Below are 16,772 nucleotides of genomic sequence, written 5' to 3'. Positions count from 1 at the left end.
TTCCATGTTTCTGGACTTGCAAAAGATCTCTGAACAAGCCCGGATCATTTCAGCTGTACTGTCAACTTCAAGCTCTTCAGAACCTCGTGTGATGGGTTGTATTTATGAAGGGTAGAGGGTTTGTGTTCTGCAGTCTGCTGCGAAAGCAGGACAGTGTTTTAATGCAAGTTCTAAGTAATGACAAGCCAAACATGCTTGGCTCCTTTTAAAATGTTAATGAAGTATTCAGCAAATGCCAACTAAATGTCACCAATATTTGTAACTGCACAAGTAATCATTTGTGCTTCTGTTTCATGGACTCGCTGTTTTATCGCAGTGAACCAAGCATTCCTGAAAGCCGGATGGCAAAGATTAATTGCAAAGTTGTGCCTCAAAACATCCAAGTGCGGCAAGAGAAATACTGGTCTAGCGTGTCCACTGTATTCCCATGTATCAGGGTCACTTAGATTGGTTGATTTAATACATCAATAGTTTTAGTGCCCTATTGAAAGAAAATGTGAATATGGACTTTGTGGTTTGGCTAGATGAACATATTTTGTAGGCAACAGAATTGAAATAAAAAGTTCATTTGTTTTTAATAATGACAGCTAACACTGCACAAGCCAAATGCTGACTGCTTTTGCAACATCGGACTGATTTTGAAGACTTTAAAGTATTTTACAAGTCTGTGACAACTAATGGCTTGCCGTAATCTTTTTAGGAAGAGCTGCTTTCCTGCTCACCTCTCACCACACACTTCTTCTGCTACCTGCTGATTTAATAGACACTAGGTGGCATTGTTTTTTTATCAAATAATCTTCCCAATTGGTTACTTGTAAGTCATTGATATGTCTTTACTGTATTTACATAAATTTATTTAATAAATAATATGAAGCTCATCCTACCCTTATGTCCTTAATGTATAGAAACTACAATACGTTATTATCAAGGAAGTCGGTGGCACACTCAGCTTGGCATGTTGTGGCTCTTCCAGTCCAGGTCTATGTTCCAACTGGGGCTTTTAATTTGAATTATTCAATTGATCCTTCTCGGATCAATTACATAAATTAAAGGCCTGATTTAAAAAAATGTGCGGAGCTCGAAGAACCACAAGTGAGCAACACTGTTCTAAGTCAGAAAGCTGTCCTATTTAGTTTATACTGGATTTTGTATTGCAATTTAACACACAGGCATAATATATACAATGTGTATGGTGCTTTTATGTAAACTGGATTACAAAGCCCAGCTTTCTGAAATAATTGACTTCAGTGCAATTTAATATAATAAGCAAGTGCACTGCCCGAAATTGCTAATGCAACTGTCCTTTTCATCACCAGCCCCGCTCACAGCTGCACAGCAGCAGACACAAGCTGAAGGTAAGCTGAGAAGTCAGTTCCACAGTAGTAAATGTCCCTCTTTTTGACACTACGAAAAACTTGCAGTGCTTGGGGAAAAATGTGCATCAACGTCGAAGAGTGGGGGGGGGGGGGGGGTTTGAACATATTCCTCAATACAACTGAAACATGGGCACATGAAACTACAGTACAATTACTAGCGGTAACACTCAAAGATTATTCATAGCTTCTCAGAATAAACCCCACACATCACTTTCAGTTACAAGAACTGTTTTCTAGGAAGCCTGGTCAGCTCCATAAAGCAGCTCCTGGCTGTTCTGAGAAAGGGGGTGAATTTCCTCATAAAACAGCAAGAGGCCTGGCCATAGACGGCTGGTAATGCCTTCCATATGGTGGCCAGCCCCCAGTGACTGTCCCCTGAGAGGCCGGTGTAGTCAAGTGGAGGGAAGCTAATGGGAGAGAAAGTTGGAGCTAAATTACAAGGACTCGTTTGAGCAGCAGAAGGGTCTAGGACCGTCGTGTTAACAGCAGGAAAGTGGAGTCCGCTCCAGAAACTGAACCCTTGAGCATTGCTTTAAAGAACAGCCTAACACTGGACTTTTTCACACAGCTTTACCAAATTAAAATTTCAAATGCTGACACTTAAATTGTATATAATTGCTTTTTTCACCCCCCCTCTGTGTTTGGCTTTAAAATACATCCAGATTCACGGTTTTTGTTATTTTAACAGTACTTTTTACTTGAATAGCCTACATTCGATCGAATGAATGTCAATTCAAAGATTTCATGTTGAAAATACAACTGTTTTAAAATTTTGCATTACTAAGAACAATAGATGATAGTTTCTCATTGGGTCTGAACTAGTCACATGACCTACCGCACTCACACTCATCCACATACACACATCATGTGGGGCTTGATTTGGGTAGGGTTTGGTAATTTAGCACCATTAGGGTCTCTGTTGCTAAACTTTCAAAACAGTTTAACACGAGTAACATTTGTTACTATGTTAGTAAGCTTGTTGTTAACAGTGTCCCGTTGGGCCCATTACTCTAAAGTTAAGCTTGCTAATTAAATGCTAATTGCATTATTGATTTTAGTTTTGGCCAATGGCCTTCAATCAATATAAAAATACTGGAGAATCGAAAACCGGCCTGCCTGTAATTCATCTACATTCTATACTGTGTAAATGACTGACTCTACAATTAAGTGCTGCCAAATTTCAATGTTTTTGGCAACCGTGGCGATGTATTACTTATCGGTATATCTGGCCTTGTCAACTCCATGTCCTTGAGACTGAATTTATTGAAAAGAAGTGGCCTGAAATGTAGCCATACAGAAAAAAAGTTAATTGACAGACTGAAAGGACATTTCGGATTCAACAGATATGCAGACATTTAAAAAACTGTTCTCCCTCCCTCCCAGTTGACCTATAAAGCTGCCGTCTGTTACTCCGTGGTCTTGATACTTCAAACGACAGCCTGGGCAACCGTATGGTTCAGTGAAATACAAAACTTGTACCAATCTAACCTTAAGGAGAGCATCAGTGTGTTTCTTAGCACCCATTACTACTTCCTAAACAAAACAGCTGTTTGCAGTCACATGTTGTATAATGTTTATTTGTGCTGCCCTCTCATCAGTAATGGATAGGGGTTAGGAGACCATAAGCCTTTTGCTCCAGTAAAAACTGCCAGTGTTTGATAATGTGAAATAAACAACTTGGAATGGTAATTAAGGTTTCCTGCAAGTACCGACAGTTGGCTTAGCATTATTTAAAAAATAAAAAAGCAAGGCACAACAGCAAATCTTTAATAAAACGGATAAATGAGCCCCTATGCTCGGCGCATAGCTGAAGTTTTCTCTGTAAAAGCATGTTTAAGCACGAAAAAAGAGTGGGATAGAGAAATGCATTCTTAGGAAAGTCTACCATGGTAACCAAAGGAAGGAAAGGTTCTGAGGGTGCTAGTTCATAACATTAAACTTTTGAATTTTAAGTTACTTGGTGCCAAATGTCTCCATTCACTTAGTTTTGTAATGACTGATGATGATGGCATCTGTAAACTGTTAAATAACAGCTTAGGGAAGCAGGGCTGTCCTTGTGGGGCACATTTGTTGAAATCCACTTAAAGATCTGTGACCGCTTATTATCTGGAGGGAAGCAAAGCAATGAACACAAACGGGAACATCTATCTCAATAATAACACACAGGGTGTGGGTTGGGGGGTTTGGATAACCCACAGCTGTGAAAGTGTACCTCATCTTCAAGAACAAACATTGTGAAAGCTGGACTGCAGTTACTAAGGAAGGAGTTTTGAGCCTATGACTAATCAACACCTTTTTGTTGTGCATATCTAGTAACCTAGAACAATTCTGCTATTGTTCTGATGTTGTACACATTGTTCAATGTCCTGAACAGTTTTGGCTCTTTTATTAATTGCCCTTCATAAAACACGCTTTTGGCAAGATATATTTAAGTTTATGTCATTACTGTTTAAGTAGTAAAATTAATACATTTATTATAAAAAAAAAATCAGCCAAGAGATCAGCAGGCCTTGCTTTATTGCAAGTGTTATGTGTGTCTGATGATGGAAATGCGTGGAGATATTTGTATTTGTTCTAATGTGCACCAGGTGCCAGTATTGTCACAGTGAGGAGGACTTGAATAACACAAATCAGAGGCAGCTGTTGATTTACATTGTTACCTTCAGAGCAACAGGGAGGCCTTTACTTCTAAAACACTCACACACATTCCTGCACAGATATTCCACATTAAGCAATCAGCCACCATCTAGAGATCCCATCTAATTGCTTCCTGTCTTGCTTAGGTGAAGGCTGAAGAGATGTGTACTAGCCAGCAAACCCATGCATGGCTCAGACACAATCTTCGACTTCATCTTGTCAAAAACTGCAGGTGTTTTGGAGGAGGACTTTTATTTTTTTCCAAAATTAGTTTGAGCGCAAAATGTTTCCCCTGCTAATTAGAAAGAAGCCAGTTCCCTGTTACAGGGAGGCTTCAAAACTTAGGAACTGAAGTACAGGGACAAATATGTTATTTCTAATTTTGTTTTTGTGCAATACTTGGCTGTCGCATTATAATCTGATATCGTTCAAATTTTAGTTCTCAGTCACTGTTGCATCCTGTCATTACAGTGGGCTATAGATCAAAGTGAAGGAGAGAGTCTTAATGCAGTAATCTTCATCTGAGGGGCTGTTGATTTCTGTGTTGAGTGTGGAGCTTCTACACAGTTGGGAATATACTTCTATAATTATTACAGCATACACTCACTGGTCTTTCTAACTGGCTTTTGAAATAATAGACTTTTGTTCCCGCAGAAGGGAGCTGAGCCATATCTATTGCCATCATATCAGCACAACTCTAAAACCAGAGTGGCATTAGAAACTCTTTAGCCATGTGTTCTACAGATGACTTTAATTAGTATAAAACTAATTTAAAATACACATGTACCTGTGAAGCAGAGCATGTTTTTTTCATTTCTTCATTTTAGGTATTTTTCTCTATACTGTGGCCAGCTCTTAGCCAGGTTTAGCACACAGTTCTGAAAATTGTTTCAAGATTTTTTATTTTTTTTTTCATTCATTTTAAACAGAAAATAGGGAAAGTGTACCCACAAGCCTCCAGGATGTGATCCAGATTTTTTCCAGTTTACCCTGAAGCTACAGCAACAGTTACTTCTAATCAAAACAATATGCTTTGCAATGAGTAGGGCTTTTATTTATCAAAGCATAACTGATACAACAGTCAGGGCCCAGGAGACTGAAAAATCTGAGCCAGTCAGTTTCCCTTTTTTCAGGTCTTAATTGATTAATTAAAGGATAACGGTGTAACTGGTGTGTGTGTGTGTGTGTGTGTGTGTGTGTGTGTGTGTGTGTGTGTGTGTGTGTGTGTTCATTGTGAAAGAAAGTTTTGATTAAACCTTGTTTTACCTCTGGAAGCAGAGAAGATGCTTCCATAGTCAATTATACTGCTGTTGACCTGAGGGGTTTAGTTATAGATTTAATGTGTTAAAGTGCTACTTCAGATCCAAGTTCTTTTACAGACCTCAATTAAGTGAAATAATATTGTTTAGGTACCAACAGGATTTCTCAAAGATTGTTACTATAACTGTAGATATTTTTTAAAACTGCAAATGTTTTGTATTTTGTGTTTTGATTTGAAACTGATTAGAATTGTATCGTACCGTACAAAAAAACACAAAAGTTTTTTGTTTGTTTTTTTGCCATCCTGTGTTCTCGTCGCTATGGAGACTACAGTACAGAAGACATGGCAAAAGGAGAAATGATAAAGGCAAGGGGGCAGGGAGGAGGTGTGTTTTATATTTAGTTTGATTAGGGTGCCAATCCTACAGATGTTGACGTTGATAATACCTGTAAATACAGGCATCACCAGCAGCTGAGAATGGCCTAAAGGCAAGATGTTGCTTGTTTGGATCTCTAACACTGTAGATACATTTTTGAAGGGTATTACTAACTGTTAACCTAACAGTCCTGCTCAAGATACTAACAGCAGCTAGCATCCTTTTCCTGACACTCTCGAGGGCTGTGTTCATTTATCAGTGAGCTAATGATCCAGATGTTTTTTGAGGGGTTAGGGGAATGTATATGAATGCCATGAGGTTGTAGTTAACTGTTTTTTTAGGAGTTGTATTGCCTCAAATCCATATTTTGTAACTGTTACTGTTTTTTTTTTTTTTTTTTTATATATATATATATCATCAAACAGTCAAACTTATTTAGATGTTAACCTGAAATAGGTGGCAAACCTGTAACTTTAGTGGAAGTAAATCCATTAAGTGCCTTTGTCTTCATTTGAGGACAGGCTACTTTGTAATTTTTGACCTATTTTTAATGATTACGGCTAGTCTAACTTGACTATCCTTAAACTAGGATGCAGCAGCTTGTAGCCAAAATGAAGGATTTAAGTTGTTGATTTACAGCAGAGGAAATGATGAGGTATCCAGAAGCAGCAGCAACTTTTTTTTTTTTTAACCTAGAACTTTTAAATTGAAATATCATCACATACTGTACCAAATATAAGAACATCAGAAAATCTTTAAAACCTGAAAATTAAGACATTGTGCTGCTAAAAGGGAAGATATTTAGCTTTTTAACTGGTATCGGAACTCTTTAAACACTGAAGACCTGTATGGGTTATAGGAAACAGCATATTTACTAATACTCATGTAATATGTACACCAATGCCCATCATTTTGTTGTTTTATTCTACAGCCTGCCTAGACTTTATCCAGAATATAAAAAAGTAGCAGAACCATTTGTCTCTTATCTGATAAATGGCTACATTTGTGTCACTTATGAAATCCAGATGCTGCTTGACTGTTTTGAATTGTACATCGCTTTTAACTGAGCAGTTTCAGATACAACTTGGACATTATTCATGATGTCGTTTAGCTTTGTGATATGCAGCGCCTGCCTGTCATCCTCCCAGCCCCTCTAGAAGGAGGACAATAATCATTATCTGCAAGGGTGAAGCTCCGGGCCTCACAGCAAGGTTAAAAGGCCCCACTTGAGAGTATTAGGTAAGAGGTTGTATAGCAGACTATTTTATGAAAGACGCTATGATGAGCCTGCAGTTAAGGACCTTTTCACTTCTTATTAGACCTTCCCTGTGAAATCAGCACACCCAGCTGCAGGGCACTGCCTTGGAAACTGGGTGAGCTGAGCGAGTCCGCACAGATAACAAAGCACACTGAATTCTCTCGCCCATCATTTTCAAAAATGATTTCTGGACTCATTTAAAAGTTATTTCCAAATACTTTCAAAGGTGCTGAGCTGTTTTATTATCTTGGCTTGTCCAGAACTTTATATATATATATATATATATTATATAATTTAAAAATTGATACCTTTTATTGGACCAACATAAAAGTTGAAAATATACAAGCTTTATCAGTTGAAAGGGAAAGGGAAGTAGTAAACTAGCTTATATGCAGTTTGTCCTGCGAGTCAGGTATCATAAGCAGAATTATTAACATTAGCAGTCTCTCTGTCTCTCTCTGTCTTTCATATGTGAAATTTCTAACAAAGAAAAGCCATTCGGCTCCTTTTGATGCGTGGTACAGATAGTCAACGGGCTATGGCCATTTGATTCAACAGAGAACATCCTAATAAAGCCTATGACGCTGCCTCCGATGCCTGAATTATCGGACCCTCATGATCCAAAAAAAAATACAAACTTCAACAAGCTGAAAGGGAAGCTTATGGTACGTACAACCATTTTAAATGTTCAGTTCCCTATAGCCACTCTCGGCATAAGGGGTAGCAAAGAATAGCATTAAAGGGTTTGTAAATATCTTCAGTGAGTTGATTGTACCATAAAGGCAATTCTACATCAAAGTTACTGGTATGTGTAATCATTGAGCTAAATAACTGTTTCTCATTACTCCATGTGCATTCAATAATCAAAGTCTTATTATAATCTGTTAATGGTTCACTTGAAACTGCATAGAGGCAAACGTACAGGTGAAACGAGACTCCCAACAGTTCAGAGGTTGAATTTGCTACTGCAATTTAAGTCTAAAGGCTGCCACTATCTTTCTTTTTGTTACTTAATGATGTCACTCTAAAGTTTTATTAGCCAATGACCATGAAAAAGCATTTACAATTGGAACCGAGCTAGCCACAGCCTATGTAAATCTGCTACAGAAACCCAGAACCTCGCGGCAGCTCTTTTGCATTACCCTCCTGCGGGGGTGTCTTGCGAGTTCTGGGAAACGCTTGTGCTGCACTCAGAAGGCTCCAGCTCCACTGTCCTTCTATTGTAATTCAATAGGGATGGAGGGAAGGGTAGATTTAGTGACTTCAGTGGGGTCAGAAGTTGGAAAAAACATATTGGTCTTGCCTTCTGGTGTGTTGGTAAGAGCCAGTAACAGTTCCAATAGGAATCATTGATCTAAATAGGAAGTTGGGAGTAAAACTACCATGCACTAAGCGGAACAGAGACAACATGTGGTATACGTTACCAATGTACATAATCTAGTACAAATGGCATAAGAAAAAGAACAAAGTGTGTTTCTTGCGAAATCCAAGAAGGTTATTGTATTTAGACAACACCCTACAGAGGAGAGAAGAAAGTCAACCAGCTGTTGGGATTACATTTTAATTCTAGGTGCCGCCACCCATAGTGGCTTTTAAAGAAGTAGCAAATAAGGAAACGTATCTAAATTGGAGACAGGCTCCCTCTCCCCAGCAATGTGATCTACTCCAGGTTTTACCGTAACCATATTCATAAGACCTCTAATTTAAAAAACCTGTGATTAAAAGGATTCCCCTTATAAAAAAAGGAAACACATTTTTTTAATTCAATCTCCTGTAAAATCATTACAGTACCAATGGTATATAAAGTCCTTTATAAAGTATATTAAAAAAAAAAAAGTATAAAAAGGCTCCTGCATTTTTAGAGTCATGGGACTCTTCTGCTGAAAATAGCTAGGCTTTCATCTCTCTCACTTTCCAACAGTAGATAGCAATGGCGCTGCCATAGAAAAGGTCATTGCTCGTAGCAAGCAGGAAACCGAGAGACAAGCCTGTTCCTACACTAATTAAAGTGCAATTGAACAGGCAACGTGCTCAGTATGCAGTGTAGGGGGCCACGCTGGCACATCGGGGTTTCCCAGGGGTCTCTTGATCTCATTGTCACGGTGACATTCATAGGCTAATAACTTCATGCCTCCAGGTTTCACATTTCATGGTTTTGTCAGAGGGAGAACAAAACACAAAACCACTTTTTTTTTCCATCCCAGAGGCTTCTGCTCATTTATCAGACAGTCACAGTAAAAACAAGAGAGGAAGGAGCACATCTGTGTGGTTTTGTAAAATAATTTTATTCCTTAAATATAAAACCATACCCATTGGAACAAGGTTTGAACATATTGAAAACAAAAGCCCTATAGAAGTAAAAAAAAGGCTATGGTGGGAGATTGGTCTTCACTGTATAAACCCAAGTGTAAAGCACAGAAAACACACTAAACACAGTCAGGTGGATTACTGTATAAACAAACTGTAGAATAGTCCTAATCCACACAGACAGCTATGGAGTATTTGGACTCCAGTCCCTTGGTCAGACTCCTCTGTGTTTCATACACAAGGTTGTACAGTATGTTTCTCCGTTTGCTGTGTATCTGCAGTATATCCTGTTCTGGAGGTTATGTACCTTCATTAGCAGGGTATGCACAGACGCAGAAAGTCAAACAAAGAAGCAACTGTGCAAAAACACTTTGGAAATCAATTTACTCTGAAAAAAGTAAAAAGAAAAAAAAGTAGGCTACCCGAAAGAGTGACTGACAACGAAGGTCATAAAATCCTTCTAAAATACACAAGTAACAATACATAAACCAATGATCTGATAACAGAAAACAAAAAGTGAATGAATATTCAATAAATTAGACACAGTCAGCATTTAATAATGCAGACATTTTAAAATCCAGCAGGTGACTGAGGAAGAAAAACATTTCTTAAAAATGTACTTCAAATGAACAACATAAAATTTAAAAAGTACTTAAATAGCATGTTCAGTGTTACTCTCAATTTTAAGAAAAAAACACACACAAATCTATGGCTTGCTATTATGGTTTTCTTTCTGCAATTCTCAACCCTGTGAATTATTTTGTGTCTTCATGCACCTTCCTGTAAACCATAAACATTACAAATTTAGCCTCATACCATTGCGCAAAATTCAAGACTTATCCACTTTTTATGCCCAATTAAAACAAAAAAAGGTTTCACAGCCAGTTTACATACACACTCCCGAGTCCAGAACATCATTCAAACACAACAAGTACTGTAGTCTCCATTACTTGAACAATCTTGATAGACACTGATAGCACAATACTGTCACAGTATCTTCAATATTTAAGCTTTCTGGATATTCTTAATATGCTAGGAATACAAGTATAAAAACATAACCCCTCTATTTGTTCATAGTTCCCATTCCATTGCTTTAAAAAAAAACAATGCACATTTACATTGGTTTAGGCTCAGCCACAAGAAAACAAAAACCTGTTTTTTTTTTTTTTTTGTTTGTTTTGTTCAAAAATCTCATCTTGAAAAAGTCTGTCTTTGTTAGAACATTTTTTTTTTTTTTTTTATTGTAAAAATAAATTAGGTAGTTAAAAACCAGTCAAGCTTGTTCATGATGTCTTCGCTGATCCATTATTATTATTGCTGACTCTCCGAAAGCTGGGGTCATTTTTTTCAAGCCACAGTTCAGCCAGCTGCTGTGTTGACCCATGCGATGAGGCTTTGGATCCCAAGCACATTTTATACTGTTTTGGATCAAGATTGGGGTCACATATGACCGCATGGTGAACATGCACAATACCAATGTCCGTGCTCCTAAATATTTTAATGCCCGATTGGACAAATTTGTTAAAAAGGTCCACATCTTCTAAACCCCATCCCTGGATGCCGACGTCAAAGCCTCCAGCCTGAACTAGGTCACCTTTATAAACACAGGTAATGCCAAACCCATAGTGCCTCCACAAACCAGTTTTGAGAGTGAAAACATAATGGTTGTCACTTTGGACTTTTCCAGCATAGACAACCTTTGGATCGTACTGGCTAAAGATGATTGGGAAATAGGACTGCTCTCCTAATATTGTATTGCTTCTACATCTTTTTATGAAGTCTGCCGTAAACAAAAGGTCTACGTCACAGTAGAAAAGCAAAGACTCGTTAGAAAAACGGGAAGAGCCAACTTCCAGAGCCAGGGCTCTGGAAAAGGGACCAGACACTGACTTGATCTCCATGTCAGCCTTTGGATACTTCATATGATATTCTCTCATCAACTCGACCTGTTTCATCTTTTCGGTATTGTCTGTGCTGAAAAGCAGAAGCAGCAATTTGACATTCTGATTCGGGATAAGGCAAGTTTTCTCAAAGTTCGCCATGAATCTGACAAATATTTCGTAACGCCCTGAAAGCGGGACCAAAATGTTGATTTTCGTCTCTTTGGGCTCTTTGTACTCTGCGTTCGTGCCGCCAAGTTTGAAAGGAACCAACATCTTCAAGGAGTTGGAGAGGAATGACAAGGAGCCGGAGTCTTGGTTGATTCTGCTGGCCAATTCTCTGGCATCTAGCTCCTCCTCTTCTGTAAACTGTATCTTGCTGAAGGTCTGCTGCAGGTAGGCATGTCTCCTCACCGGGACAGTCATTGCCTTTCCCTTGTGCTTTTTGTAGAGCAGGAGCAGATCCAAGACGTACTCGGCTCCGTACATAGGGTTGACTCGGCGGTAGCCATACTGGATCTCTTTGAAGTCAATGACCCTTCCCCTGGTCTTGGCGTTGGCATTGATCATTTCCATAACCTGCATGACAATGTCGTCCAAGGCAATCTTCTGAGAGGAGTCCATCCCTCTCCGGGGAGGCTGCCCGTCTGCTGCTGAATAAATGTACTTCCCAGTCAGGAACTCCCACTCCAGAATGTCCTCGCGCTGGTGGGGGTGAAAGCGCATGAAGGAGGGTGGGATTCCCAGCTGCAGGTCATCCTTGTGGACCTCCGTGTTGCTGTATTTGCTCATCTGGACAATCTCGCGGTGTAGCTGGATGGTGCGGTGGCGAAGCTCGGATATCTTGCGGCTCAGCATGTAGCTGTGAAGACGGTACTGGTAGGGCGGGTTCTTGTTCGGGTGGAGAGTCATGGCTCGGTGAATCTTGCTGTTGTGCAGGTCTCGGATGTAGCCTTTCTTGTTGGGTTCGTAGTTTTCATAGAACAACTGCTGCATCTGAAAGAACACACAACAACAAATTGCTTGTTAAGAAGATCATAAAGCCAGTTTAAAAAATAAATAAATACATTTGAAATCTGGGATCTAAACCTACAGTGAAATCACATCTGGAAAAGAGAGACTTTTAGACTTTCTGCGATTGGGGTTCATACTGATTTTATGGAATATTAATAGATCTTTGTCGGTTATACATCACTATTATCCATAACAGCATTTCCTGTATTACTGTTCAAAGAAGCAGATTGTACAAAATAATAACAAAGTTATTATCATTTAAAACTTGTCCCTGGCATTTCTACACTGACAATATTACCTTACATGCGCAAATAAAAGATTCATGCCAAGTACTTTTATTGCAGAAAACAGTACTCTCTTGTATTTTAAAATTAAACAGCTTACATGTTTAATAGGCTATAATTCTTAATTGCTATTGAAAACATGTGTGCATTCAAAACAAAACAAGACCATTTTTGAGCTGCCTCCTTGCATGATACAGAACTTTTCTACAAATTGACATTCCTCTGGACGAGCAATAATTAGAACTAGTTGTTAGTTTTAAATCAGGTAGCAATCATCCAGCCCAAAACATACTACTGTAAAATACCCCCCTCCTTCCAAAACAAGATGTACAGCAGTGTAACATTATGCATGACAACACACCGTGGTACTCCATTTAAAACACCTCAAAGAAAAATAAAAAAATCTAAAAAAAAGGAACTATTAACAGCACGTGGCATTCCAGAGACAGAAGTCTCTTACAGCTGGACGTGCAATTATTAGATTAGATTAGAAATTTGCATGCATCAAAATTGCCTACAGCAGACACTGGTTAAAAAAGAACTCCAAAGTGAATAAAGCCCCTCTTCAGTTGGCTCAACGCTGTCAATTCTAATGACTTTAAGGAACACATCCTTCAGGAACAGTGTTGTGAAAAGCCACATGTTGGGGAAGAGCAGGCCCTTGTTGGTCAGTGTTTACTCAAAAACCTGTCAATGCCGTAAAAGCCAAATGTTGAGAGTCACTGGGGGCCAAATATTTAAACTGTGCTACAGCTGCTACAGCCTCTATTGGCAGGAGCTGAATACCTTGCCATAGAACTGAAAAAACTGTGTTTTATGCTGTTAGTTTCTAATAAAGAAATGATTTGTGAAAGATGGTTAGACGGAGGATGCTAATTCAAAAAGCAGCTTGCACTGTAACCTCATTCTAGTCCCAAAGGAATCTCTCACACGTCCCAATTTAAAAAAAATGGAAAACAAAACCAGCACTTAGAAAAAGACAGCCAATGTTGTACAAAAACAGGGGCTATGCGAGTGCTTCGCTAACACTCTTTTATAAATAAGAATAGTGTGCTTTACAAACTGCATAACCACCACAGGGTCTGGATGACTTCTAACTTGGCAACATTTTCACACTTAGTATGTGACGGCCATGCTAATCAATTTGAAAGAGTCACTTTTATATAAATATACTTAATGTAATAAACTTAATGTATGTGGACAATAGCCTATGTTTCTAGTTCAAGCAAATTCAAATGGACTGCTTGCAGTAGGTCATCATTTTGTCTGCCAGTCTACTGTCTAACTTAAGCCAGCTTGAATTACTGTAGCACTGTGACAATTAAAAAAGAAAACATGAATCCCTAATGAAATTTCTTCTCGCATCTGTTTTTAACAGCTGCATTAACACAAGGGTCAAATTAATAAAACAAGCACCAAATCAGACATCTATAACTTAGACACAAAGTATCTACAGTAAAGATCCAGCTGGTTCATTACTGTGGACACAATACAGAAGAACAGTGAAAAAAGACCTCCTCCCCTCCCTTTCTACATTTACTACAGTATGTGACAATACAAGGGAACTACTTCATAATTTTCGGTCTATACAGACTACGCAGATTACTAACCAAAAGCAGTAAGAAGGCACACTTTATTCAGTACTGTATCTGATTATAAACGTTGATTGACTAGACCATGCCAAAATCCAATTTTAATACACTGCCGTTGGCAAGGGCATGTTGAGGAAATGACGACTCCTTCTTTAGAACGTAGTTACATTACTTCACATCTTCAAATTGAAAAACTTTTCACAGGCTGGCACTCCAGTATCATGCTAAACAGTCCAATAGGCTAAAAAGCACATTGTCAATTTAAAACCAAGCCAAAAAGCAAGTTCAGAAGCTTCCCATGGAAGCTGTAGTCCAGCTGTGAACAGCTGACCAGGCAGGAGCGGGATGTTTACTGCATGTTTGTAGAGATTGCATTATTATTCCTACAGTAATTGCCTGCCCTTTCGAATCCCATATTATTCATTAGAACAATTTCTTTTACAGTCATTAACTTGGCTGCACTGTTACAGCCTGCTTTCAGCTAATGACCCTGGGTATGCCATTTTAAAAAGGAGTGTACGGGACAGCTATTTGTTTCCACCAAATAGGCGATACCAGCAGCCCCCTGGCTGTGTACAAGTTGGCCACACTCCCCAGAACATCAGTGGTCCATGCCGAGCACATTTTAGTGCTGAAGCTTTTTTATTAATCGCCAATAACTTTGTGTAGCAACCTGTCCAACCTTTAAAGGGCTAAACCCCATTCTTGAGCTCCTCGAATTAAAGTAGAAACCTGGAAATGCCCAGTTCTCAGAAAAGCTTCTGCCGCAGGCAGTTCAATAAAGTACAATAAAATTCTGTACAATAAAAACACATGGGGGGGGGGTTTGGAACACTTGGGAGGGACTACTTTACTTGCTGGTATGTTTTGTATAAAATCAGCACTTCAATTTTCTGAAAGTGTCCATACAGTTTTGAATCAATTGTATGAGTCACGTGAATGAGAAAAAAATATATAGAAAAATCACTTCCCACGGTCCATCTAAATCTCTGACAACTTAAAAGTGAGCAGGGACAAGACAAACCGGAAAGATAGGTTAGGGCCTAAATGAAGTCTATGTGAATGTTCATCATGCTCCAATGCCTCAACACTACCGTGCATGGGGAATATGTTGCACCCTACTTTAATTCAAAAAAGAAAACACTTGGCACACACACAAGCGCACACACACACACACACACACACGAAACTGTTGCCCAAGGCCAAGCTGAGCAGCTCAAAAGGGGTTATTCAATATAGAAAATGCCCAAACAGTGAGCTATACTGTAACACAAATAAATAGGGACCTGTAATGGATGGGTTCCATTAGTGTTTAGATAAGATTGTCCAAAGCACAACTGCATAAACAAACAGAAAGACTTCATGTGCTAAGATAACAGGCCAGGGGAAAAAGAGATTTGCTCAATTAATGGTTGGGTCTGTTTAATGTTGCTTACACAGGCGTTTCAAGCACAGAATTTTACTTAAGAAACCTTCAATACAACTACCAGTACTTTTCTCTGCGACCGACTACAGAAACAGCCAGACAATTACAGCACAGCAACATTCTCAGCTATTTCATGTTTTTAAATACTATGGGAGTGTCAAAACTATAAATATACTAAACATTTAAACATTTTTTTTTTTTGTATGCAATCGTTGATCATTTAAACTGCCATATACATTTTTAATTAGTAGTAGACTTGAACCATTTAAACATTTACAGCCTCATATTACCAAAATTTCATCCTAAAATTCTTCAGGTAAGTTTTTTACTTCATAGACCAATTTGGAAGCTTGTCTAACAGTGCAGTACGCAGCACATTCCTTCAAGAAGCATCTAATGCGCAAATTCACCACCATTTCTGTGGCACCTGCAAGCAATATGTTTACGCTTGTTAATGCAAATCCGATATGGCCTTGTCATTCAATGAAACACAGTATAATTAACACAAAAGGAGTAATACACTCTTGCCTTATGCAACTGTATATAGGCAGAGCATTGTGTCTGTCTTGTTAAAACACAAAAGAACAGTGCAGTTCATCAGCATTAAAAGCACTCTTTAGAGTGCTTTCAATTACAAACACAACAGCACCGCTGCCGTACGAACAGCACTCTGGAAAGCTGGAGTTCAAAGATTTCAAGTTTGTGCAAGTTGATTTTTTTTACTCTATGTGCCACAAATTGAGAGCTGATACGCTGTTCTGTATAATGCCATCAAATCAGGCTGTATAAAGCCAATCTCTTAAATGGAGACAACATCCCCTATTGGCTGTTAGACTAACACTGTACAAGCATGCCTGTGTGCAAATTCCAGCTTAACTCCTCTATCCGATCACAGATGTTGACATTACTGATAAATATGACATTCCATACAGAATTCAGAATTCGCTGAGCAGAAGCATAGCACGTCTCCATGGCCTGAAGGGAACTTTCAGAACAAAAATGGCAGCTTCTGGGAACAAAACAAGATATCAGCTCATCTGAATAGCATGCAGCTTTGAATCAAAGTGTAGTCCAGGATATTAGACAAAGATAAAAGGGCAGGATATTAAAATAATCTTAAAACATAAATCACAAGGGTTACCACTCCCAAAAAGAACCTCTCAACCAGGAAACAAGCCAATTTTAAAATAATATGCCAGTTCTTGTTATGCAGTATCCCATAAAACTTGTGGCATGTTTAATGGATTACTTTAGACCAGTGGTCTTCAAAGTGGTGCCCGCGAAGCCAGGCCATCGCGCCCGTGGCAGCTGTTCTTAAATTATGGGTTGTGAACACATTTCTGGTGGGTCGTAGCATGGGA

General features: G+C 38.8%; 1 protein-coding gene across 1 annotated transcript in view; it reads right to left on the bottom strand.

The window, feature by feature from the left end:
* Positions 1 to 9,172: 9,172 nt before the first annotated feature.
* LOC121299307 (chondroitin sulfate synthase 1-like) overlaps positions 9,173 to 16,772 on the bottom strand; it is a 41,017-nt gene continuing 33,417 nt past the window's right edge. Inside the window, exon 3 of the mRNA XM_041226991.1 lies at positions 9,173 to 12,091. Coding sequence (XP_041082925.1) covers positions 10,499 to 12,091 — 1,593 coding nt within the window. The 3' untranslated portion in view covers positions 9,173 to 10,498. The remainder of the gene's footprint in view (positions 12,092 to 16,772) is intronic.

Source organism: Polyodon spathula, chromosome 24 (genome assembly GCF_017654505.1).
Source record: "Polyodon spathula isolate WHYD16114869_AA chromosome 24, ASM1765450v1, whole genome shotgun sequence".
In the NCBI taxonomy this organism is placed as follows: Eukaryota; Metazoa; Chordata; class Actinopteri; order Acipenseriformes; family Polyodontidae; genus Polyodon; species Polyodon spathula.
The sequence above is the reverse complement of the archived record's forward strand: the minus strand, read 5'-3'. Positions and strand labels throughout refer to the sequence as shown.